Source organism: Tachypleus tridentatus, chromosome 1 (assembly GCF_004210375.1).
Source record: "Tachypleus tridentatus isolate NWPU-2018 chromosome 1, ASM421037v1, whole genome shotgun sequence".
NCBI lineage: Eukaryota > Metazoa > Arthropoda > Merostomata > Xiphosura > Limulidae > Tachypleus > Tachypleus tridentatus.
The window spans coordinates 133,283,196-133,311,159 of record NC_134825.1 but is presented as its reverse complement, the minus strand read 5'-3'; the positions used below and the strand labels follow the sequence as shown (position 1 = coordinate 133,311,159).

The following is a 27,964-nucleotide window of genomic DNA, read 5'->3' as shown; positions in this document are numbered from 1 at the left end:
TGACAACACAAGTTAATGATGAAATAATATTTAACTCTAAGTTTAGGCTAAAACTATTGTCAAAAAGCTACTTGTATTTAGTGTTGATTATATATTCCCAGGCTGCAATGACTAAATGTTTAGCATTAAACACTCACAGTTTGTATGGTGTGACAGATGCAAGATGGTGGGTTTTATCTGCGAACTCAAAAACAGCATGTACATTTAAAGAAGCTGGTAATGAAGATACACAATTAATATAGAGAGTTTGTATGTTGAAAGAAAAATTAGAAACTGCCCTAAGTAAGGTAAGAAACAATGAGCTAAAAAAAAGTGTAAACTGTTAGAAATTGCAGGATAATTGAAAGAAGAACTTAAGCTTTTCTATACAAAGGATATACTGGTCAATATTCACTTTCAGTAAGATAAAAACAGTATTAAGAAAGCTAACATTAAGTAACAGATCTCAAGCTTTGCTTCTGCAGATAAGAAACTATGGGAGGGAGACATAACAAAAAAGGGCTATATAAGAATGGAAATTTAAAATATAGAAGCTGTGTTATCACCAAACTTTAGCATGGCACATGGTTTGTGGAGTAAACAGGAATCAAAGTGAGTGATACAGTAAAGTGTTGGCTGTGATGCAGTTTTCACTGTGCACATACAACTTAGGTGCTAATGAAAAAAGGAAGGAATGATCAGGGGAGACAGTGGTGAGAGCCAGAAAAATATAAAACAGTAATTACTGTAATAACAGAAGTAAAAGTAATAAAATAGATGACTTAACTGCACTGGTTGAAACAGAAGTGTGATGTAAGAGGAATTAATAAAATTTGGTTAAAAAAAACAATTTTGATGACAAGTGTTTCTGATACACATATTTATAGGTTGTTTAGCAAGGATAAATTACTAAACCAGATGGAAAAAAGTAGCTCTATACGTGAAATGAGAGTTGCATCCTATTCAAGTTGAGAATTTCAAAGCTAATTGTTAATCAAATTTAATACTGATTAGCACTTTCTGCTTAAGAAATCCCCCAAATTATTTTTTCTCCTGCAAAGAGGTTGAATCTATTTGGGATAGATTCAAAAGGGGAAAGACTTACTTGAAAGTTGTAAAGAATACCAGATTAAACAAATGAAACCACTAAAAACTAAAGAATTTGGTTATTAATGAGGTTATAAATATGGAAGATTTTAACTTTAAGCATATATATTGATAAGTATTAAAAATCAAATCATGAGAGAGAGAATTTTAGAAACTTTTCAGGATGGTTTTCTTCACCAATTGGTTACAAATTTTAATACAATGTTCTTTTAGATTTACTGTTAACTTCTAATGCAATAATGCCCGACAAGGTGGAGGTTAGGAAACATCTGGTGCAAGTGATCATTGCTCAATCAGAATTGATGTTTTGCTGCATACTAAGATAAGGAACAAGACTTGTCACCTGTAAATTGGGCAAATGAATTAGAGATACTGAATATGAAAAACTTTTAAACCCTTAAATTTAATATAAGCACATTACTTATGAAAAAAATGGCTGCAATATGAAAAACTAGGTTAACTCACACATGGTATAAAGGGTAAAATAAAAGCATTATAAATATAGGAGGTTTAAACTGACTGCTATGATGGAAGATGAGAGGATCAAAAGAATTGGTCAAACAGAAAATTAGGTTTAACAGATATTTGGTTTATGGGAAAATGTAAAACTTAGTAGTGAGGATTTCTTTGAGTACATTAAGGGTGAACACAAAATAGGGTGAGAATTTGTCCTGTGAGAAATAATACAAGACTAACATCTCATGCTTATTACATTGAACTTTTTTTCAAATTTTACTAATGAAGATATAAGCAATATTCTTCATCCTGAACACTTGCAAAATAGAAACACAATTGAACAAGATATTAATTCTGAACTTAAGAAAATAAAAAACTGAAAAGTTAAGAATTATAAATCTCCTGGGCCAGATAATATTTACCCAAGGGTTTTATAAATATGTTACCGACTGAATATGTGAACTGCTTGCTACTTTTTTTTTCCTAAGTTCTTGAATAGTGGTAGGTTGCCAAAAGATTGAAAGTTAGCTAATTTTATTCTTCTTTTCAAGAGAGGTGATAAAAACTGTCCCAGTAATTATAGACCTATTAATCTTACAGTGATGTCACTGGTGGAAAAATTTTAAAAGCCTATTAAAAAGGTACTGTACAAAGTTATTTAACAAAGTTTAGAATTGGATAGTCAACATGGTTTCACTAAAAGAAATTTTGCCATACATATCTTTTGACATTCTTTGAAAAATGTTACTGCTTATGTATATTAGAGTAAGATGGTAGATTTTGAGTATCTAGATTTTCAGAAAGTATATGAAAAGATGAAATATAAAAGGCTTGTAAAAAAAAAAATCATCTCTATGTATGGAGAACAAGTTAAACTGGAGAGAAGAGCTGCTGAATGGAGGAAAGAAGAGGGTTGTTGCAAATGGAGTTCAATCATAATGGACTAAGATCACAAGTGTGGTACTTCAGGGTTCAGTATTAGGACCTTTGCTCTTATTTGACTTGCATCAGTGATAGATAAGGAATAAATAGTAAATTATTTAAGTCTGCTGGTGATAAAGTTATAGGTGTTGCTCGCTATGAGGAGATGGTGCTGCTTTAAAAAATAATTTGGATTATTTGGCAAGTTATATAAATAAATAGGAGATACATTCAATTACAATAAATGTGAGGTAATGCATGTGTGATATCACAATTTGAATTATGAATCTAATGTTTATGAGAATAACCTTAACAATGTTATGGAAGGAAAGATCTTGGTGTAGTAGATGATTGGTATTAAACCATTTGAGTAATATGCTGTTTCCAGTGGTAAAGCATATAGGAATTTAGGCTGTATCTACAGAAAGACAAAATACAAGTCCAAAGAGGTTATAATGTAGGCCACATTTGGAGTGTTTTGTTTAGTATTGGGTTCTTTACCTTAAAAGACATTCATAGGACAGCTACTTATCTTTATAGATTTTAATGCTTTTAACTTCCAATATAACGTGTATATATATCTTCACAAATTTTGGCAGTCTTTTAATTAACATAAGTCTTCCACATACAAAAAAAAAGTTTGTTTTTTAATACTTATGGTAGCAATGCACTAAATTTAATTTATTAAATAATCACTAAATATAAACTAACAACATGCAAAAACAGACAATTTCCTCTAACAAATCACAATTTTTCTGGTTTTCTAATTGCATATTACAAATGCATCTAAGCTACCTATTGTAACTGAAGGTGTATAAAAGTGAAATGGATGGTTATAAAAATTACAGTTTGTCTGAGCACTGACAAATTTACAGCAAGTGATTTAGATTAAACTTCATTCTTTTTGAGAGTTCAAATAGGGGATAAGACGGTAGAGACCAACATTCCTAAACTTTTTCAACCATTGGGCTCTAAAACTACTAATGGAACCCTTAAGAAACCCTTTATTTTCTATTTGTTACACTGAAACACAGTGAAAATCAAGTACAAACTTTAGTCAGCATGTAGGCTCCACCCATAAATGAAATAACCAATGACAGAAATGATACAGAGAAGTGCAAGTTAATGGCTGATAAGCTTTTATGCTCAACATTTGGTTGCAATTACACAACAAACTTTTCTCACACAACCCCAAAGTTCCACCAAAGACAGTTTAGTAAATGACAGTGGTGGTAGTGATGTGTACAAGTGCACTTCTAATCAATGTTATTTACATAACTGGTTATTTCATTTCAAAAGTAAGAAACATTGCAGCCTTGAATAAAATCCACTTCAAACATTCTTTCAACAGGTGAAAACTGCACATGTACTCAATAGCAGATTAATTCCATAAATGTTCTACTATTAATATAAAAATCAAAAGACAGTATTCTTAAATACCAAATTTATGTACCACATATGCGAGTGAATGGAAGTATTTAAAGTAATTTAAATCCTAGGAGAAACTTAAAAAAAGCTTTCACGTACAAGATAACAATATAAATTTCACAAACAAAAAACTGCTATGCAGCAATAATTTAGCCCTCAGTAATAATCTCCACCAATACTTCCTAAGATAACTTAAACGGCAAGCTCTGTTGTTTAATGTAACAATTTTAAGCAGATATAAATTAATATGTATGTGATAAAACATTTGTTAATTCTACTCAACAAGTTGCAACAACTGTCCTTTCAGTACAAAATGCCATCCTTTCAAAATGATGACAAAAACGTTTTTTTTATGAACTGGCAATTAACTAAAGAAACAGCAAAACAACTAGTACAATATATATATATATATATATATTAATGCATTAACATCATACAAAAAAAAAGTCCTCTACCAGTGATAAATGCTTCATAACCTTCATATTTGAACATGCAATTTCTTCCCATGTCTACTTTACCTATCAAAGTTATACATTGAGAAACAGCAATAGCAAATAATAATAATAATAATAATAATAAATGTAATCTTAAATTTTCACATGTTCAATAATTCAGTTTAGTGAACTCTTTCAGTAAGAGATACACAAGTATGTGAAAAAATAATTACAAATCTACATATAGAATAAAGTATGAAGCACAATTCCAGATGTTTTATGCAAAATATACAAGGTGTCCATAGATTATTAAACCACTGAAAATTTAAAAAATCATAATAAACAATAAAAATAGGAACTGTATAGGCCTTTAAGTTCTAAAAAAATAGACATTCTTAAAACAGATCTTTTCTCTCACTCTCAGTAGCAAAAAAGTGGTCAAAATGTTGTCAATTATACACACTTAACATTTCATTTAAAACATTTTTGCCTATTCCTATCAAAATAGTAAAAAAAAACCTTCTTTACAGAAACTGTACAAAATTAGTTTCTCAGTTTTTCAATAAGACATTTCCCAAAAACATGTATAAATCTGATAAATCCTTTTCACCAAAATGGTTTTCTTACATCTAGCAAGGATCAACAGGTTTGAATGACAAATATATCACATGAATTACAAATGTTATGATTTGAACTAGTAGCAGATTTAAGGCTGTGTGGGGCCAGTGGCTAATAATTTTTGTGGACACTGCACCTCATGTAATTTTACCTAAAATAAAATTATTAAATAGGAGTCTTTATCAAAACCTTGGATCCTGGGGAAAAGCCCCCTCAAATTACTACCTAAATACACGACTAATTACTTCCTCCATTGAATAAATACAGAAATCAATGTCTCAAATTGTTCTGTTATTAAAAAATGTTCTGAAACTAATGAAAGTGAAAATAGTTGTTAAAACCATCATTTGAAATGCCATGTCTTACAGACTATCTATTTTTGAAGTACTCTAATTATTGTTGAGTTTATAAAATCACTATAAAATTACAACTGTACTGTGATCCAAAGTCACCTCTCATGTCCGATACATGCTTGTCATACGTAGAACATTATGTATTAGAAATGATACTTCATATTATACTCAATTTAAAGATTAAGCTCATGTAAGAATAACATCAGTGTGTCAGTATCTGAATGGATAGAGGAACAACATTAAAAGTGAAAAACAAAACAGTAAAAATGTTTACAGGAGTTAATTCATTACAACCTCATTCTTGTAAAATATTTTTGTGTGTAATTATAATTTCTACTTTTTAATCCCTGTACTTTTTCATTAAAGAAAGATTATAATGCAGAGCACATGAACATTTAAGGAAATGTACAAGAATACAATGCACTTTTGAGGTTTCATATAATCTGGTTTTGAATGTTCTAAGCCTAAGACAGTGATCCGAAGTATTAAATCACTAAGGATGCTACAAAGTAAAACTTCAAGGAAAAAGTAGTTTTTTAAATACATGCTTCAATTGTAAAAGATGTTATAAGAACAAGAATAATGCTTTTTATATACATAAAATAATATTACCTTTGGAAACTAAACAAAAGAAGAAAACAAACTATATATTGTAGCCTGCAATATTTGATTGTTATTCTTTAACATTAAGGTGAAGTTGAAAAGCTTAAGCCAGTTAGTTCATATATAACAAGCATATTCCACAGCTTAAATGCACTCTGAAAAGCCACTATTACTATCTACCCTCTGAAAGTTGACTTTAAATAGTTCACATTTTTACATTACATTCAATAAGAAATCATTATAATAATGAATAAATCAGAATGATTAGCAAGAAAAATAATGCATTTTATCAGCAATCATGTTCTATGAAATAAGTTACACTTTGAACCCAAACATTTGAAGACTAATCTTGAATAGTTTTACTTACATTTAATAAAACATTTAAAAGGTATAAAAAATTAATAAAGTAAAAATAAGAGGAAAACAGATTTAATTAAAAAACTCACTTGATTAACTCCTGATCTGTAGAATGGTATATGGGCAATAACAGTAACATAAATATTAGGTCTGAAGAGGAATCCACTACCAGGAATCTCAAACTAGTGAAATTATGAAATAAAATAGAATATTCAGAACTTAATGAAAATAGAGAAAAATTTCAACAATATTACACAATACAATCTTTTTGGTTTGTTTTACACAAAAATGAAGGTAACAATTTTCCTGCAAAATCCAATTCCCCAAATATCATGAAGATGGAAATAGGAGAACTACATGCAGTCCTTTAGTTACCTATATATAACAAATTACAAACTTCAGTAAATAAATATATTAGCAAATAAATAAAAATACTAAAACTTCTCAAAAGTTCTTGTAAGGGCAGCTTTATTGCTGAACTTCTTTAATACAAATATGGAAACCTAAGTTAACATTATGGTACCATGTTGTTTAGTCTTGATAGTTTTGATAAATAATTATGAATACACAAAACTAATTTCACTACCCAAACAACTGCAGTCAACGAAAATAAATTTAGAATAAACTTTAGAATTTGTTTCACAAGTTCTCTAGTCGATCTGTTACCAACTGCACGAAAAATTATTTTCATAAGCCTATAAACGAGTTATTTCAACAACACAAAAAAAAATTTCATTTGACATAACAAATGTAATGATTGTTAAATGTACATTTGTAAAAGACAGAAAATGCTTTCAAAAATCTGATTGTGTTTTTAAAAGCAATTTCATTAAACTGTATTTGGAATGTAGTGAAAAATCATTTAATGTCAGGCAAGTTTATAAAACTATTTACACACATGAGATGTATCAAGTCATAATGGCTATATTTTTAGATTGTTTTTTTTGTTGTTTTTTATATATATATATATATATATAACAAATGTTCAACATTACATGGTAAACATGATAAAATAACATATAAATGTACAGCTAGTACAGCAAAGGTTTTTATGAATACTAAATCTTCGACATTTAAAATGGTATTTGAAAATTAAATTTTAGATTATCCATACCCTTTAACAATGAACTTGGCTGTGCTTAAATGCATCTTTTTCTTTAGCTAGTAATTAATTTTCAAAATAAATTCTAAATATACTCTCTAAAATAAGCTGAAAATGTTTGTCTAATCTGTTACAAATGTTTTCAAACTAAAAGGATACATATGAAACAAGTTTCCACTTTAAAAGTAAATTATTTTTATAATGTTTATGCTTATCTTCCAAAACTAAAAACAAAACCACAGTTTTTCAATAATGAACTTAAGCATCTACTATAAAATTTGTACAAACCGGTTTTACTGCTCCTTTTGTACATTTTCGAAGTACTTGATAGATCTCATCAAACAAGATACTTCCATGCTGTATATCCTGTAATAAATTATAAACCATCACACATTGCACTGGCATTATAAATTCAAGAGTCTTAAGTTGTAAGAATAGCACATCACTAATGATAATTTTTCTGTGAACAAAGTTCATGAAAATTAATTTGCAAAAGCCTAATAGTGTGTCCAATATACAGATTTTACATCCTGTAAAAATCCCAGCCCCACTTACCACTGAAGAATGGGATTACATTGACATAAAGGGAAACTGTCCATATGGACTTCTCCAGCAGCTTGGGACTGGAGAAGGAAGGAATCTTCCATTACTCCACTAGAATAAAAAGGGGAAGGAATTCACTTAGGAAAGAAACACTAGAAAAGTACATAGATCAAACAGTAATTTTCTATCATTTGCAGAAAATATCACACTGATAGATTAGGCACTGGGTTGCTGTGAATAGATACACAGCAGATGCTAAACAGATCTAAGGACAAGCTCACACTGGGTGGTTAATAATATATATTGATATAGCTCTGAAACAGTCTTTCAAAAACACCATCTCCATAGTAAGCACTGAGCAGGGGCAGATTTATCTCCACCTTTATTCAGAATTTGGGAGAAAGAAGTATTCCCTATGAGGTAACACTAGCCATGTGGTAAGATTAGTTGTCTCTGTTGACATTGAATTAAAGCCAAAGAAAAAATGAATAAAAACCCTACCTACAGAAGATAAAAACATGGCAACTGGAGGAAGACAAACCTGCAATGTAGTTTAAATAATTTGACAAATGTATTGAGGGTCATCCATATTCTGCAAGATCTTGTATAGGGAATATCAAGGCAAGAGAAATCATGAGATAACAAACTAAAGAGATATAAAAAACAGAAGACAAAATGAGGTAGTTAACAAAACCAATCAAAATAGAAGGAAATAAGTTACAGGAGGAAGATAAATCCATTCCCTCCTATAGCAAGAAAAGGTACAGTTGACTGCCTTGAAAAGAAACAGTACAAGTGAAACAACCAATCACCATTCCATACAAAACAAAGGAGATGTTCAAGGTTACAACAACTATAAAGGTTGATTGATTGATTGATTTAGTGTTTTATGGCACAAAGCAGCGAGGCTATCTGCCAGACATTCGGTAAAAATGTAAAAAAAAAATAAAATAAATAAATAAATAAATGTAGTAATAGACATAAATGGAAATGAATGTAAAACAAAAAAGTATAAAACCAATGTTGACACCTAGTCTACAATGTTAAGATAGAAGGCAGAGTATAAGAAGTTGTAAAGTATTTACTCTAGCAAAAAGGTAATGATCATAACCCGCCAGGAAGATTAACAGGTAAGTTCAAGAACCACCGTCAATCACCTGAAGTTGGCCTTTCCAGTCCTGGTTCCGGGTTATGTGTCATAGCAGCTATTATCAAAATGTAAAAGAATAAAAGTTTTAAAAGACACTCCATAAAATCGTAATAATGAGTAGCCAAATGTCCAGTAAAAAGATAAAAGTCCAGTAAATGGAGTAAAATTTGTAAAAGTAATTGAAGATAAAAGCAAAACGGCAATTAAAACAGAAAATGGCGTAAAAACCAATGTTGACATCCAGTCAACAAAGTTGTAAAGAACTACCTGTAGCAGAATGGTAATGTTCATAACCCGCCAGGAAGACTAACAAGTAAGTATAAAAACCACCGTCAGTCACCTGAAGTTGGTCTTTCCAGTCCTGGTTCCGGGTTATGAGTCAATATGGCCAGTACTAAAAAGTTAAGTAGTAAAAGTGTGAAACGATATGCAGCAAAAGTATAATAACAACTCGCCAGGACGACTAACGAGTAGTTCAAACAGCAGCGTTAGTCACCTGAAGTTGGTCTTTCCAGTCCTGGTGTTGAGTTATTTAATGTTATGGCCATTTTCCAATTGAACTAGAGAGATTGAGACTCTTAAAAGGGAACCACAATTAAAAAGGTGTAATGAATAAATATGCAACACTTAAATGAGATTAAAAAGGTTAATGGCCATTAAAAAATTAAAAACATTATCAAGGTGGACAGAGTCACCATCACCAATAACTCTGTCCAATGTTACAGATTGACCCTGGGAAAAATATGTTTAAAATATTGCCGTCGTTGAGAATTGTAACGATGGCAAGAAAGTAAAACGTGGCTGATAGTGATTTGAGTGTTACACAAACTACACATTGGTGCATCAGTTCCAGATAAAAGAAAATGATGAGTTAAAAAACTGTGACCAATGCGTAGCCTAGTGAGAACAACTTCCTCCTTCCGAACTTTACGGAAGCTAGATGGCCAAAGTCCAATTTTGGGTTTGATTTGAAAAGTTTGTTGTCACGTTGCTCATTCCAAGTGGACTGCCAGCTGGCACGGAGCCGAGCCTTGAAGACAACACCATAGTCCATGTACGGAATAGGCATAGGAGTGATGGTGCTGAAGCAGACATATTTAGCTGCCATGTCTGCAAGCTCGTTCCGCGAATACCAACATGGTCTGGTATCCAGAAAAACTGGATTGAAGTAGCTGCTAATGAGAAATGGGCCAGTCGGTTTCGAATATCAGCGAGAATAGGATGTGAGCTAACGTGTAGAGATTCCAAAGCAAGTATAGAACTAAGCGAATCAGTATAAATAGTGCAGTTGGAGTACTGCTCAGCTGCAATATGATCCAGGGCAAGAGATATGGCATACAGTTCAGCAGTGAACACAGAAGCTGTAGAAGGGATTCTGCGCGCAACTACTGACCCATAGCAAACCATAGCAGAGCCCACTGAATTACCTGATTTGGAACCATCTGTATAAATGGGAACTGAATGATTGTTTGAAAGATATTCATTGAATAAAAGACAGTACTTCCAATCTGGAGTATCTGCCTTTTTTAGGTGACTGAAAGAAAGGTCACATTTGGGGGCTGTAATAAGCCATGGTGGGATGGGCCGACCTGTGGAATCTGCAATGTTATCCAAGGACAGACCCAATTCATCCAATTGCTCCCGGATGCGAAGGCCAAACGGAGCAATGACAGATCGTCTGTTCTGAAAAAGTACTGCCCACCGAGGAAGGAAAACACATTTCCAGGTGGGATGCTTTGGTAAGGAATGAAGTTTCGAAGTATATTGTAAAGATAGTTGCAAACGGCAAAGGTGTAGAGAAGGTTCATTTGATTCAATGTATATACTTTGAACTGGAGAGGTACGGAAAGCCCCAGTGCAGAGTCGAAGTCCTTGGTGATGAACGGGTCCAGCATCTTTAAGGCGAGGGTCTGGCAGAGCCATAGACCATTGATCCATAATCGAGTTTCGATCTAATAAGAGCACGATATACCTTTAACATTGAACAGCGATCTGCCCCCAACTGGTAGAAGAGAGAACACGGAGGATGTTCAGTGCTCTTGTGCATTTGACCCGAAGCTGCTTTAAGTGTGGTATAAAGGTCAGTTTACAATCAAAGATAAGCCCCAAGAACTTGGTCTCCAGGACCACTGGCAGCAAAACTTCACCGATATGAAGTTCAGGATCAGGGTGAATACCCCGTCGACGGCAAAAGTGCATGCATACAGTTTTGAGAGAGAGAAATTAAAGCCGTTCACCAGAGTCCACTTCCGTACACAATTGAGGGCGGTTTGTAGTTGCCGCTCAATATATCTCATGTTTGATGACTGACATGAGATGTGAAAGTCGTCGACATACAGCCCATTCGCAACAGTGAGAGGGAGTTGTTCAGTGATGGCATTTATCTTTATACTGAAGAGTGTAACACTCAATACACAGCCCTGAGGGACTCCAACTTCCTGTACAAAAGAACGGGAAAGTTTCGAACCCACACGAACTTGGAATCTCCTGTCCATTAAAAATTTTTTAATAAACATGGGTAGATGGCCACGTAACCCATATGTATGGAAGTCTTGCAAAACGCCATACCTCCATGTTGTGTCGTAAGCCTTCTCTATGTCAAAGAATACTGATACAAAGATGTTGGCGGTTGAAAAAGGCTTCTCTGATAGATGTTTCAAGATGAATTAGGTGGTCTGTGGTGGAGTGCTGTCGACAGAACCCACACTGGGTGGGCGAGAGGAGGTTGTTTGATTCAAGGAACCAAACAAGATGAGCATTAACCATCCTTTCTAATGTCTTACAGAGACAGCTCGTCAAAGCAATTGGATGGTAGTTTGAGGGAATCTTGGGATCTTTCCCTGGCTTAGAGAAAGGTAAAATAATAGCCTGGCGCCAGGCATCAGGAAAAACATTCTCCTGCCAGATCCGGTTGAAAACAATCAGAAGGACATCAAGAGAAGCAGGAGATAGATGGTGCAGCATGTCATAATGAATATCATCAGGTCCAACAGACATACTGGCAGACCGATGAAGGGCCATTTTTAGTTCCACCAGGGTAAAGGGACAATTATAGTCAAAAAAACAGTCAGTTCGAAAGGGAAGAGGTGATCGCTCTGCCCGAGTCTTGATGGGCAGGAAGGTGGAGGAACAAGCAAAAGTGCTAGATACCCAGCAAAAGCTTTCACCTAGAGTGTTAGCGATGTTCCGAACATCAGTCACCTCCTGACCATCAGAGAGTAAGATTGAGAGGGGGATAGAATTGTAGTGTCCATTAACCTTTCGAATCCTGTCCCACATGATCTTGGAACTGGTGGTAGAAGATATACTGGTTGTGAACTTAATCCAAGATTCCTTCTGGCTGTGACGTCTTACCCACCTAGCATGTGCACGGCCCGTTGGAAAGCAACCCAGTTTGAAAGTGTGGAATATCTACAAAAACTATCCCAGGCCCGCTTTAGAGCCTTCCGTGCTAAGTGGCAAGCAGGATTCCACCACGGACGAGGATATCGTGGAAAACGTGTCGAGGTTTTAGGAATACACTGAGCAGCTGCATGTGTAATACAGTCAGTTACCGCTGCTACACAGTCGTCTATTGATGGCTAATTTACGATGGCAGGATCAAGTTCTGCGAGAGCAGTGAAAGTGGACCAGTCTGCCTGATCCAGCTTCCACCGGGGCACGTGGGTAGGGTGGCATCGACCACGCCAGTCTCTCTCAAAAGGATCGGAAAATGATCACTGCCTAGTGGATTATTGTCAACCCTCCATGAAAAATGGGAGAATAATGAAGGGGAGCAAACTGAGAGATCAATAGCGGTAAAGGACTGACTAGGTGCATGAAAATAAGTGGAAGAACCAGTATTGAAAAGAGAAAGATTGTGATCAGAGAGCATCCGCTCTACAGATTGGCCCCTCCCATCAATAATAGCACTTCCCCAGAGGGGATGATGTCCATTAAAGTCCCCCAGGATTAGAAATGGAGATGGCAATTGTTCAATGAGAGCATCAGGATCTGATTGATCATATGTCTTTCCAGGGAACAGGTACAGAGAACAAACAGTGATGGTATGACCCAAGGAAACACGGATGGCTACAGCCTCCAAGGGTGTGTTGAGTGACAAAGACAGGGTGGGCACGTGTTGATCAACCAACAGTGCCACCCCTCCATGTACTCGACCATCACACAACCTGTCATTTCTCTACAAAGAAAACTGCCGAATGGAGACAGTATCAGCAGTTTTGAGAAATGTTTCTTGTAAAGAAAGACAAACAGGATGGTAGGAAGCAATCAGCGTTTTGATATCATCCAGATTAGAACGTAAACCTCGACAGTTCCATTGTATCAAGGTGGCCATTTTAAGAACGGGTAGGTGAAGTGGCTGGAGAACGCTTCGGTTTACGACCACGTCTTTTTTTCTTTACTGTCTTTAGTCGGAGGAGGTCTATCAACCTCCATGGATCCTGCTCTGTGTCGGGTGGGCAGGTTTTTGTTATTGGAAGGGGAATCCAGTGACTGAGGACGCGAACGAATAACTGTTTTGTCTCTTGTGGTGGGAGAAAAAGATGTATCAGAAGAAATGCCTGTATTTGAAACTGAAGGACGTGGATCTTGAGGTTTGTTGGAAGGTATGGGAGGAACAGAGATAAGTGTGGAAGTTGATTCATCAACCTTTTTAACCTCGGAGGTCAAAAGGCTTTTCATTTGTTTTGAAAACGATTCTCTTTGAGGCACAGAGAGATCTGTCTGCACTCCCACTGTAGTTGTGGAATGAAGTGCAGCAGCATATGTCCGAAATGGAGTTGTGGACAGCAATTTCCGAGCCTCAGGATAACTAATGTTATGTGTCGTTTTCAAAAGCTGCACCTCTTTTTCCTCCAACCATTTTGGGCAAGAATGAAAGTAAGAGGGGTGAGAACCATTGCAGTTTACGCAATGTGGGTTCATGTCACAGTCATAGGCATCGTGGTCCTTGCCTCCACAACGAGCACATGTCAGGGGACCACGACAGGATGTCTTTGAGTGGCCAAATCTCTGACATTGGAAACATCGAAGAGGGTTTGGTATGTATGGCCGAACCCTGCAAATGAGATAACCTGCCTTGATGGTGGCAGGTGCACGTGGTGAAGTAAATGTTAAAACGAGGGTATTTGTTGGCAGTGTAATTCCATCTTTGCAGTGGAGATGCCTCACTGCAGAAACTCCTTGAGTGGAGAGACCAGTGAGAATCTCTGACTGGGAACGTTCTTCAAATCCCTTTCAACAATAACTCCTCATGATGAATTCAAGGTAGCATGGGGTGTAACCTCAATAGGTATATCCCCAATTGCCTTTGAATTCAAGAGGAGTTCACTGTGTTGGGATGTGGATGTTTCAACCAATATGTCACCAGATCGAAGTTTCTTTACTGATTTTGGAGAGCCAGCAAGTCCCTCTAGTCCCTTTTGAATAAAAAAGGGGACATTTGCCATAAAGGTTTTTCGAAAGAGAATGTAATATAAGAAAATGAGGTGCGTGTGTTACTGATGTTGAAGATTGCTGTTCTGAGTATTCAAGACGTGGTCGCTACCCATTGACTGTTTTTTTACAATTTTATTTAAATTTTTTAGAGGATCCATAGGAAAAAGGAAAAATTTCGGTACCCACTGACCCCACCCACCATGGAGCCCTACAAGGGGATGCACTACAAAGTCACGCAAGGATAATGCAGCAACGCCAGGGTTTCGTGAGCACGATACCCAAACACCAGCATCAGGCACAATGTCCACAACACCTGTTGAGAACTTCCAACACTGGTACTTGGTTGATTCTAGCCCAAATGGACCAGCAGATTGACCCAAGGGGGGCCACGAAAAGGCTGCCCGTCTACAGGAATTCGAGGCCAAAGTGGTGTGTTAGAGTTGGACCCCTCAACCACCAGGATCCTCTCCTCCCCTTCACGGGTCGCCACGCACGGCAAACACGTGGGTGGATGTTTAGATCCCAGAGAAGGTGACCAGATAGAACAGAACCTTCCCTGGGAGGTCCCCTCACCACGTACAGGAATCCACACCGAGGGGAGCTATAAAGGTAATAAATGATGAGTGAAAGCATCCAATACCTTGCAAGCAACTCAGATTTTAAGGAGGAATGAGCTATGACAGATTAATATCAATCTGCTTCCTGTTATAAAGGGTAGGAAGCATATGAAGCAAAATTGTTAGCACAATTGTTTCCACAAGTAGGGAAACAAATAAGCGAAAAATGGTATGGGGAACAGGCAGCCAGCAGTTCAAATGGAGAATATGAGAGTCCTGATATCTAAACATAGTGAATGGAACCTATGAGAAATTGAAGAAGTAGAGAAACTGGTGAAAAAGGCTTAAAAAAAAGATTTATAAAAGTGAGAAAAAAGAAAACAGTAAGGAGATGGAAGGTCAAGCACAAAACCAACCTGAACCACTTAGAAATAGGAATATAAAGAGGAGGTAAGGTATATACAAAATTGGAACAAATCAATGCTCAGAAAATCCATTGTCAGAGCTGTAGTGAAGTTACAAAATCAAAAGTTAGGTGATGAGAAAGGTCAATTAAACAGCAATGATAGGGCACCAAAAAGACAGCAAATTCAACAAAAACACCAAAGTATAGACAGACCACTCTGAGAATAATCCAGAAAGGGAAAGATAATCAACACAAAGACATTAGTCAAACAAGTGAACTTAATGACTGTGGGTTTGAAAGAAAAAAGCATATAACATGGAAAACAGAGTATGAGAGCAAGTGCTTCCCTACCAATGGATGGAAGGTATAGCAGGGGTATATGAATGGATCATGATAAAAAAAAGCCAGAGAAACAAGTCAGAAGATGGTGGCAAGCTGGTTGAACAACCATAATATTGAGAGCATTGGTACAGAAAAAACAATCCACTGGAGATAAAGCTCTAGAAATGGATCAGAAAGCCAAAACCACACCTTACATGAATAAAGAATTAGTTGAAAAGTTTCATTCCTAGGATTGGTTGTGTAAAGCTACACAGTTTGCTACCTTAGCTGTACCATCCACAAGTATGATATCCTACAATTTGAGCATTATAAACATTCCGACTTATTGTTGAGCCATTGGGGACTCCAAAAAGATGCAAATCTAGGTGAGGTAGGTTTGATTTGTTTGTGTAGAATTTCGCACAAAGCTACTGAAGGGCTATATGCACTAGCTGTCCCTAATTTAGCAGTGTAAGACTAGAGGAAAGGCAGCTTGTCATCACTACCCACTACCAATGAATAGTGGGATTGACCATAACATTATAATGCCTTCATGGCTGAAAAGACAAGCATGTTTGGTGTGACAGGGATTCAAACTTGCAACCCTCAGATAACAAGTTGAGTGCCTTAGCCACCTGACCATGCCAGGTCAAGGTGAGGTGGAAAGACGGATGTCCAGAATTGTGCGAGTGATTAAGGGATGGAGGGAAAAACACAAGAAAAACAGTAAATTTCTGGATATATTTGCACTAATTAACCAGAATCCATTAAAGAGAATGTAAATAGATATATCAAGGAGGAACAAAAGAATTCCCAAAGAGAGAGAAAACCTTTTTGTGAAAGAGAGAAAGAAGCATAAGAGCCTTGGTATCAGAAAGTTCCCATCTCAAAACCTTAAAGTAAAAGACCACGTACATACAACATATGAACTGAAAAAGATCCAAGTGAATGAAAAATTCCATGCAAGTCAAGACAGAGCTAGAAATTCAAACCAGCCACCCCAAAAAAATCTAACTCCCAAAGGAGAAAGATCACAACATGCAAGTGCCACAAAGAGCAAACAATGTTTAACTGTTATTGATAAACAGAATGATTTGAAGGAAAGGATAAAAAAGAATGCCGAAATGTGGATGACTAGGATTTATGTCTTAGATACTTTTCTACACAGAGTACCTCCCTCAAACTGAGAATACAATTCATCTTAACTGAAAGACTATCAAAGCAGGTTCAAATGAGACAGGTCTACAACATGTTACAAACCTCCTATCTTCATCAGAACACAAAAACGAGATTTAAACCCTAGTGTGTGAGCAAGCGAGATGAAAGAGCAGGGAAAAACCTTCAGGAAGCATCTGAGTAACCCCAGTAACTGCATTACAGATACAGAAGTTGAGAGAGATTAGCTCCCAAACTGAAGATGAGGGGCAACTTCAGAAACAAGTTACCTCCAAAACCAGTTATGCCTAGCCCTCAGAGAAGGAAGAACACTCAATAGTAACAACAGGACCAGGAAAGGAAGAGAAAATAAATCCAGGAGGAGGTACAAAATAAATTTTGTGAGACTCACCGATTTAAAAAAAAAAATTGAGAGCCAATACATATTTAAATCAAATATATGAAAGACATTCAAAATTTGGCATATTCTTCATAACCAAAAAAAAAAGAAAAAAAATTATATCACAAATTGTAACAAAACATTCCAAATAACAAAAACCTGACAATTCTTAAGAATACCCATCTAAAAGCAGTTCTGAGGAAGGAAACAAAACCTTTGTTACTATATTAGTGTTTCCAGGTTTGCTGCACATAAAAGATGTGTTGCTGTATTACTCGGTATTTATTTTCTAATAATGATACGATGGCACAATATATATTAATGTGTGTAAGAGTGGAAGTTCCATAAAAGACTTCCAGCAAGGACATCTTAGCAGATGCAGAAGTTAATAGCTGTTTTATTGTTGTCATTTATACACTAAGTTTCAAACCCTTCAAAATATAATCAGAATAAGTTTTTAATATACGAATTAAACTGTTTTAAATGTAAAGCAACAACAGAAGTGTAGGTCTTACGATAAAATAAAGATAGGAAAAAAAGTTCTTATGTGATACTGGTAGTATGTAAAAATCACACAAGGTAATAATTCTAAATACAGAATCAAATTTTTATTATAAACTAAATATAAAATTACCCTAAATTATTCATCCTACAACTGCTAATTTAAATTTAAAAGAATATAACAACTGCAAATTCTTTCAGTCAAAAGTGTTGAACCTAATTCACAAAAAGAGTGTACACTCACCACTTGACAGAACTTAACCCTAATATTCGTAGATCAATTTCCTTTCTAAAAATATATCTGTTGAGTTATTATTTCAACATAAATGATTAATTCAAGAAGATAAATGAATCAGCATGATTGAAGCTACTATCACAAAAACAAAAAAGTCACATCCTATGGTGTTTTTCACAGAAGCAAATATTTTAAAGACATATAAAAAAATTACTTTTGACCACTATTCAATACAACCTCTACATATAATGGCAGTTATTATAATAACAAACACCCATGTTCATGCTATAAAATCCAGAAAACATTTCATCATGTGCTTTACTTTGTGAAATACAAAGATTGGAAAACGTAATAATTGTAATCGAAGGTATCAATTTCAGTAACTAAATTTTATAACTCAGGTTTAACACACCCAGACACTGTTTTATTAGGAAAATGGACTAGAAAAAAAAGCTTCAGATGCCAAATTGTAGATGGCAGAACCAACACTAAAGTGCAAGAAAAAAATTAATATGAAAAAATGCTCTTCTCACAGGGCATTTGTTTTTGTAGTCTCAAACTTATTTTACAATTTTTTAATTAAAATTCTCCTCAAACTTCATTGAGTAATACAATATAGTACAAATAATTGAATGTTCTGCTAATATTTACAAAAAAAAAAAATCTGAAATTTAACTTGATTTGGCCCTCATGATAAGACACGATGTCCCAGGTCTAAACAGAACTCATTCAATATTGATTGAAACCCTAAACGTACAACAGCATTTGCCAAACACTTTGCTTACAAGTGAACATAACACCAAAGATATTTTACAGAAATTTAGTGCTGCTGATTTACCTATATTTAATGCAGCAATTTAAATTTTACATCCAAATAAGTTTACAAAGACATTCAGCTGTTCTGACAATTTCAAAATAAAAATACTTTTGATAAAACTTATAGAAATTACAGTTTTAACTAAACCCAAAATATTCAGCCTCATTTTTGATTTCTCACGTTTTCCAGCTGTAAAAGTAATAAAATATTCCACAAGAGAGCTCCAAACAATATTTAATTCCGCCCACTCAACCACTTTTAATTTATTTTCAATTTGCTACTTTTTGTTTGCTACTATTTACTTTAAAATGGTTGTATGATGTAATTTAAATTGCATTTTTATCAAGCTTCTAAAAACTACAATTAGAGGACAAAAAGGGAAGTTGTTACTTTATAATTTAACTAATTTTGTCAAGTTTATTAATTAAAAAATTAGACCACTGGTAACAGAAAAACAGGCTTTATATTTATTGACAAGTTCTTATAATTTTAATTTCTTCAAGCTATACCTCATTTCCACAATCATATTAACAGTAATCTGTTAAAACATTACTTTTCCTGATATACAGAAACAAAAAGTTTTAAACACTGAAAATACATACGTGTATGATCCATATTTGTGCTTAAAGAAGGAAATTTCACTGCATTTTATCAGTATTTTTCAGATAGGGTAAATATCACAGTTTCACTACATACCAATAAAACAGCTCATAGATATAATGAAATATCACAATTTTCACTGACTATTTCCATAGTTATCAAAAAATATCAATGCATATTTAAAAACATCCTTACCACTGTACCAACTGATGAACTCAAATCCAAGCAAAACACAATACGATACTGATGTGCAAAAAACATCATTTTCGTGAAAGGTGTTACGCGATACTGGTATTTGTGACTTTCTTTAGGGTTCCAACCTTCAGGACATGTCTTTGGGAGGACAGAAACTACCCCAATTTCTTCTGTGAACTCAGCCTAATAAGTACAATAATAACAATTACTCAAACAATGATACCTTTAAAAATATATGAACAAAGAACCTGATCATGAGCAAATAAGCATATATTAAATATCTGTACAAATGTCAGTCATGGTATAATAAATTGTCTTTCCTTATAAGTACACATAGTCATTGTTTGGCAATTTATGGTGCAAAGCAACCAGGCTATCTGCACCAAGCAACTGGTAAAAAATAAAATAACAGTTAAAGTATTATAAAGTGTAAAGTGAAATCAAGTTAAAACAAAGACAGTAACCCAATGTCATATAGAATTAAAAAGGCCACTGGTCCTTATAAAATGAAAAACATTTGCAAGATGGACAGTGTCACCATCGCCAATTGCACTATCCAACATCTAGAGTAAACCCATGTTAAAAAACATCTACAATTGTGCTGTCGCTCATGGTCATAATTATAACATGACAGTAAAATATGGGCTATTGTGACTTGAGTGTCAACACAGACTACACATTGGTGCATCAGTCCCAGATGAAGAAAACAACGGATTAAAAAACTGACAAATGCATAGCCTAGTTACAACAACTTCCTCCTTCTGATCCTTACAGAAACATGATGGCCAAAATCAAATAGGTCTTATCTGGAAAAGCTTATTACATTGCTCGCTCCAAGTCAACTACCAACTGGATCAGAGCAGAGCTTTGAATACAGGGCTGTAGTTCATGTATAGAATAGGCACGGTAGTAATAGCACCAAAGCAGACAGACTTTGCTGAGGTGTCAACAAGATCACTCCTGCAAATACCAACATGGTCTGGTATCTAAAAAAACTGGATAGAAGTAGCTGATAGAGAAATAAGCCAATCAGTTTTCAATATCAACAAGAATAGGGTGATAAATAAAGTGAAGTGATTCTAAAGATAGCAGAAAGCTAAACAAGTCTGTATAAATAGTACATTTTGTGTACTCCATAGCTTCTACATGAGCCAGGGCAAGAGAAATGACATACAATTCAGCAGTGAACAAACTGTAGAGAGGATCTTGTGTGCAACCACCAAATCGTAACAAATGGCAGAGCGCACAGAGTGTAGAGGGGTTTCACGAGACTCAGTGCACAAACTCTGGACTGGATAAGTACAGAAAGCCCCTGTGCAGAGCCTAAGCCTCAGATAGTGAGATTCTGGCAGAGCCATAAACCAAATATCCATAGTCCAGTTTCAATTAAATGAGGCCTCGATAGATTTTGAGCACAGAATATCAATCTGCTCCCGAGAGATGAAAGAGAAGACATGGAGGATGTTTAATGCCCTTGTACATTTGACATGATGCTACTTGATGTGTGGAATGAAAGAAAACTTATGGTCAAATATAAGCCCCAATAACTTTACCTCAGGAACCACAACTTCACCAAAACTGAACTCAAGATTGGGGTGAATACCCTGTTGGTAGCAAATGTGCATACATAGTTTTAGAGAGAAAGGATAAAACAGTTTGCTGTGGTCCAATTCAGTATGCCATGGAAAATGTGTCGAGATTTTAGGAATACTGAGCAGCTGCCTGGACAGTTCACTCCTCTATCAATAGATTATACACGATGGCAGGATCAAGTTCCAAGAGAGCAAAGAAAAAAGGGCCAGTTGGCCTAGTCCCACTTCCATCAAAGCATGGGGGTCAGGTGGTACTGACCAAAGACAGTCTCTCTCAAAATATTAGGAACGTTATCACTGCCCTATGAGTTTTCCTCCAAGAAAATTAAAGGGGGGAGAAGATAGAGAAATCAAGAGCAGTAAAAGACTGACTAGGTACACAAAAATAAGTATAGAAAGTAGTCTTGAAGAGAGAGAGGTTGTGATCTGAAAGCATATGCTCTATGAAACAACCCCTCCAACCAATATCAGCACCACTTCATAGAGGATTATGTCCATCAGTATCCCTTAATGGTATTTGTTCAATGAGAACATCAAGGTCTGACTGATCACAGGCAGAGGGAACAAATACTGATGATACAACCCATGGGAACACACAATTATGGCTTCCAAAGGAGTATCGAGTGGTAATGACAGGACAGGCACATGCTAATCGACCAGCATTGCCACCCCTCCATGCACTTGCCCATCACATAACCTCTCATTTTTGTACAAAGAAAACTGCCAAAGGGTGACTGAAACAGCAGGTTTCAGAAACATTTCCTGTAAGGGAAGACATATAGGATAAGAATAAATCAAATCCTTAATGTCATCTATATTTAAACAAACTTGACAGTTCCACTGTGGAAGTGAATGGGGTAGGGCACCCTTCCGTTTTCAACCACATTTTTTCTTTATTGGACAGAGGTCTATCAACCTACATGGATCCTGCTCTGGATCAAGTAGGCAGGTTTCTGCCTGTGGATAAAGATTCCAGCGACTGAGTTCATCAGTAAATAATAATTTTACACTTCTGTCCCCGAAGAACAAGATGGACCTGAGGAAATGCCTGAACCTAGAAGGAGTAGCAGGGACATAAGTGGGACCAAACGTTGACTCAACTCTTTTAACCATGGAGGACAAAAAGACTCTTCAGATGTTTTGCAAATGACTGCTTGAGGCACATAGAGATATGTCCACACTCCCACTGTGGCAGTGGAACAGAGTGCATCAGCTTATGTCCAAGAAGGATTGGAAAACAATAACTTCCAATCCTTTGGGTACAAGATATTGTTCACAGTCTTCAAGCATTGCACTTTTTTCCTCTGCTCACTTAAGGCAAGAACTATAGTGAGATGGGTGTGAATCACTACAGTTAACACTATTTCCAGTTCACATTCATAAGCATTGTGGTCTTTGCCACCACAATGAATACATGTTAAAGATCCAAACATCATGTCTTCAAGTAACTGAACTGCTGACACTAGAAGCATCTGAAAGGGTTGAGAATGTATGGCTATACCTCACAGTTTAGATAACCTGCCCTAACTATGGCAGGTGGGCATGGCAAAATAAATGTCAAAATCAGAACATTGGTAGGCATCATAATTCAGTTTTTGTGAGTGAAGATTATGCATGCCACAGAAACATCTTGGCTTGAAAAATCAGCAAGGACCTGACTCAGGAATGTTCTTCAAATCCCTCAACAATAGCTCCTCTTGAGGGACTCAGTGTAGCATGGGAAACAACCTTAATGAGTATATTCTTAATGCTCTTCAAACCAAGGAAGAAGCTGGCATGTTTTGGTGAAGATGTTTGACCAAGATGTCTCCTAAGCGCAGCTTCCCTAACAACTTGGGGAACCACTAACTCCCTTTAAATCCTTTTGAATGAAAAAGGGAGACATCTGCTATAATGATTTCACAGACAATGAATGCAGAATAAGAAATTGAGTCTGACTTTGATGACTATATAACAAAATTGTTCACATAGTTATTTTCTAATAATCATTTTTCTTCTCTTCTTTCATTTTTATTTGTTTATGAATGGGGGATATATCCATAATAAAATAAAAACAAAACATTTCAGTGCCCACTGACCATACTCCAGTTACGCCAGAGTTTTGTGAGCACTGTACCCAAACACCAGCAACAGATGTAATGTTCACAACACCTGTTGAAAACATCCAATATTGGCACTTGGTTGACTCCAACCCAAGTGAACTAGCTGACTGGGGCCATTCCAAGGCTGCCAGTCTACAGGAATTCAAGGCTAAAGTTGAGTGTTAGGGTTGAACTCCTCAACCACCAGGATTCTCTCTCATAGGTTGTAATGCATGCCAAACATATGGGTGAATGTTCAGACCCCAGACAAGGTAAACTGAAATTACAGAACATTCTCTGGAAGGTCCCCTCATCACATACAGGAATCCACTTCGAGCATCCATGTATATTATTGAAATGCGTTTCTGACACAATGAATTAGTTAGGAGATGATTACCTGGTTTCTTTTTGTACAAAATATTAGTTATTTTTGGTAGGTAAGGATGACCAGTGTATGTTGCATGCCAGAGACAAAAGCTTTGAACTTTTGTAGAAATGTAAAACAAAAAAAACTCATCTCACACATTTAAATTACAATCTAAGCTAAAATAACAAATTTACACATCATAAATATGAATAATTAACTGTGTTACTTTATATCTATATCTTTGTTCTAAACTCAATGTTGAATAAAGATTTTCAAAAAATATTTATCAGCTCTGCATTTCATGCTTAGCTTAAATAGTAAAGAAAGTACTTGTGTCCTTGAGTTGATTCTTTTTAAAATATTTGATAAAGTTGTTTGGTTGTAAGCAAAAAAACAATATGCCCCATATTTGGTGAAGAACAATACATTATCAAGTCCACTTAATGAAAAGGAAAGCATTTTACTTCTACTACAAGTTCTACAAATTTCAAAGACATATTCCCCAATTTCATAAATCGTGCTAACTTACTTGCAAACTTATCCATATCTCTTGTACTAAATTTTAAAATAAATTCAAGTTAACAAAACTAGATAAATGGACTAAGTAACAGACAAATTAACTAACCCACTTAACTCAATAATCAATCCAATCCTCTTGTTTTTATAGCTTTCACCCTATTTCTTACACAAAACTCCCTCTAGTTAACACTACACATTTTCAAGTTAAGAGCCTACAAAAGATTTACACTTTGAAACTCTAAACAATGCATATAGTTTCAACAACAGTTTAAAATCAAACATATTTTTGGGCTGCCTTCTTTTCAGATGGCCCACTTTTCTTTTGTTCAACAAATTCCACTCAAGACTTTTCCTGTGACATCCAATGATTTCCTAAGGGCATGTACAATCCAGTCTCATTTTCTTTTGGCAGTATGAATGATCATTAGATCTTAGTTGGTTCTCTGTTTTAAATCATTATTACTGAAATTTAATGGCCACTTAGTTCACAAGATGTTTCTTAAACATCTGATGATGAAAGCCTGGAGTCTGTTGAATGCAGTGGCATTTACTCTACATGTTCCAAAGCCATGCAACATGAATGACTTAATGTTGCTATTATAAACCTTGATGCGTTTTTCTTTCTACATATAAAACCTTTAAATTCCAAACTTATTTTAAGGTGATGAAGGCATGGCCAGCCTTCTCCATTCAGTGTTTACATCTTAATTTGTCTCAGCTGATGGATGAAATACTACTCGGACAAGCAACTTTTTCAGGTTACTCTAATTTAATGTGATGGCCTCTTTCTGCTTACTTTGGATCTTCATTACTTCTATTTTCTCTGTGCACAACAAGTTTTGTCTTTACTGTTTTCATGATCAGCCTATCAATTTTTGTTTCTATGTGCTGCCCATTAGGAAACAAGCTACTGCACTGTCCTAGGTATTTACAAGTACTCAGCTCATCTTAACCTTTATGATTATATTTCCTGGTTTATTTTGTTTTTTAAATAGGTTTTGACTGAGTCCTATTCTTACCTGAAACAAGTCTGATGGTTTTCTGGGGGTACTCAGATCCCTTGTGTCTGCAACTTCTGCTTTCACTGCAATATCACGTCTTTTTTTTTTTTTCTTTTGTCTTTTTGGGAACTTCTTTATTTTTACATCTTTATTTAAAAACTTGCATCTTATTTGAAGCTCTTTTTTCACAATATTTCCAGAACAGTTAATTTATTGCTTAGACTGTTTTCTTTACTTTAACAAAGTCCATGTTTTAGTTGACAGTCATTCATTATGTTGTCTTTCTTGCCCAAAACATCTATGCAAGTCTCCTGCCATGCATCTTTCAGAAGAGTCCTGTGTTCATCCAATGGCTTCTCATCTATAATGTCCTACGGTTAGCAAATCTCTCATTGTGATAGTAAATATTCCCCTCACGGTGTTTGCTTTGAGTCTGTTATGTGAAAGTCTGTCAATTGTGTTTCTGAAGGCCTCATGTTGATTCTAAGAGCTCCAAGTACAAAACAGTAGTCACAAATATTATTGGCACTTCTCTTCATTTGAAGATCTATCAGGTTGTCTCCTTTTTAAGATCCACATACACATTTACAGTTAATCTCTCAATTGTTAAGAAATTTTCTGCCAGTACATTTTGTGTACTAGACTTTTGTTTTCGTTGTTTTAACATGTTGAAAATACACCAAGATTATTTTTTAAACAACTAAAGCTTCTATCAGATTGTTAATATAATATTTACCTATTTGTTCAACTAAACACAGAACAAAAATATGTCAACTGTAATTTTATATTATTTATTTTACCGGTATATCCCTTAAAATTAGAGAAAATACTATATGGCCCATCCAACTTTGTAATGGCAGCATTTAGGACCCTCAAATTGCATTTGAAATGTTCATTTAATGAAATCATACTGTCACATAGCATATTTCCATAAACAGTGTTTTAACAACAGCATTTGGAAGTACCTGAATTGACTTTTGGGCTGTCCGAGATTGTAAATCAGACTGGCTTACGCATGCAATAATTTCATAATAATTACTTGAAAAATTCACTATAGGTTTTATCATTATTGTGAATGATGATTTTTACAGTAGATTAGGCCTCTGTTAAATGGGTATTAGCTGCTGACAAAAGTTAATAGTATGAAAGCAACTTATTGACAAAAATAATGTTGTAACACACTCGGGTAGAAATATTCCAAGCAGCCTTTCACATGATACTCAAGGTGTGTGAAAAAGTAGAATGTATACCTCTACTAATGGATAGAGGTGAGAAAACTAGTGATTAATACATATAGGTGTTAGTAACATATTCAAGTTAATTTGATACCTGGTTGTTCTGATTCCGAGTAATTAACCATTGAAATAAGGTATTTTGTTATGGGTTAAATATATTTATAGTTTAACTATGTACTCACTAAAATGTCTTCCCCGACTCATATGTCCTCAATATCTGAATTAAATGCTATTATCAATGGATTTTCAAAACATTCATCACCTCCAAACATTTGATACATGGCAGCAGAGTTTTCTAAACCTTTGATTGTTATTCAAATAAACTTTCCCCATCCACATAAAATATACCTTCTGAAATTAAGGTATTCATTAACAATTTAATATCCTCTTTAATATTGTCTTAATATCCAACAATTATCACCTTATCAAAGAATTAACTCTCATTAAAAGGTAATAAATCTATTCCACTGAGTCTGGAAAAAAAAGAAAAAAGGCAAAATATGTAACCAATAAGAATCTCAAAACCAGAATAAAAGTCATGTAAACTAACATTCCTTTTCAGAAGGGTCTGAAAGTAGGAATTGAGGCACTTTTTTCACACTAAATAAACAAATTAAATAATGCTCAATACTTACTGGTCTCCAAATGAATTTAGTAGCATCAGTGAGAAAACATTTCTGCATTAAGTACAATATCTGAATGTCTATTCCTTATACTAAATCTTTCATGTCAAGTTACATTTATTCTACAACAAGGGTTCTCATATATCCTCACCTCATGACCAGTTAAAGTGGCCATTCGACGTTACGGAACTTATGTTCTACTGAGAAATTACTGTTTTTATATATTTCAATAACGTCTAATAGTGTTCTTGTGTTAAGTAGTTTTATTTTGTTTATTTGAATATAATCTTTAATGATATTCTACAAGAGATTTTATAATAGAATATCTATGATTTACTGCATCTTGTTCTGAAACCTACTTCTACACTTCTTGTGACCCATCAGTAGGTTGTAACCCAAAGATCTAGAATACCAAACACTAAAACATATATTCAACTACATTTGTAAAAATACCCACACATGTACATGATAAAGTGAAGTTTATTAAAACACATCAATACACTATACATTCAAGTTAGTTAATGTTTTTAAAGTTTCAGTCTTTACTTATTACTACATAAACCTGTCTCCAGTGTCTTATTTCTAGACTATAGGAACAGAGGGGCAAAATTTCATGACTGCTCTTAAATTGTCCACGTATTAAACAATGCTTCAAGACATTATTAAAATTAAACTCTCATGTTAAGTCTGGAATCATATTTTATAGGTGATAAATATCATTTCAAAAGAGTGTTATTCAAGGCTGTTTTTCTGTTTTAGTAATATCTAAATTGTTCATAAAAGAACACAATTTAACGATCTGGTTTTGGCTGATGCATGACTAGGTTCTTTTTCATGCATGTGCATTTCAAGTTTAACATGATAAAACT

At 34.9% G+C, this 27,964-nt stretch overlaps 1 protein-coding gene across 1 annotated transcript in view; it reads right to left on the bottom strand.

Moving 5' to 3' along the window:
• The window catches only part of LOC143233166 (KICSTOR complex protein SZT2-like), a 211,072-nt gene that overhangs the window by 166,564 nt on the left and 16,544 nt on the right, over positions 1–27,964 (bottom strand). Inside the window, exons 4-6 of the mRNA XM_076469126.1 lie at positions 19,678–19,860; positions 7,647–7,724; positions 6,346–6,438 (exon numbers count right to left, since the gene is read on the bottom strand). Of these exons, the coding sequence (XP_076325241.1) occupies positions 6,346–6,438; positions 7,647–7,724; positions 19,678–19,860 (354 nt within the window). The remainder of the gene's footprint in view (positions 1–6,345; positions 6,439–7,646; positions 7,725–19,677; positions 19,861–27,964) is intronic.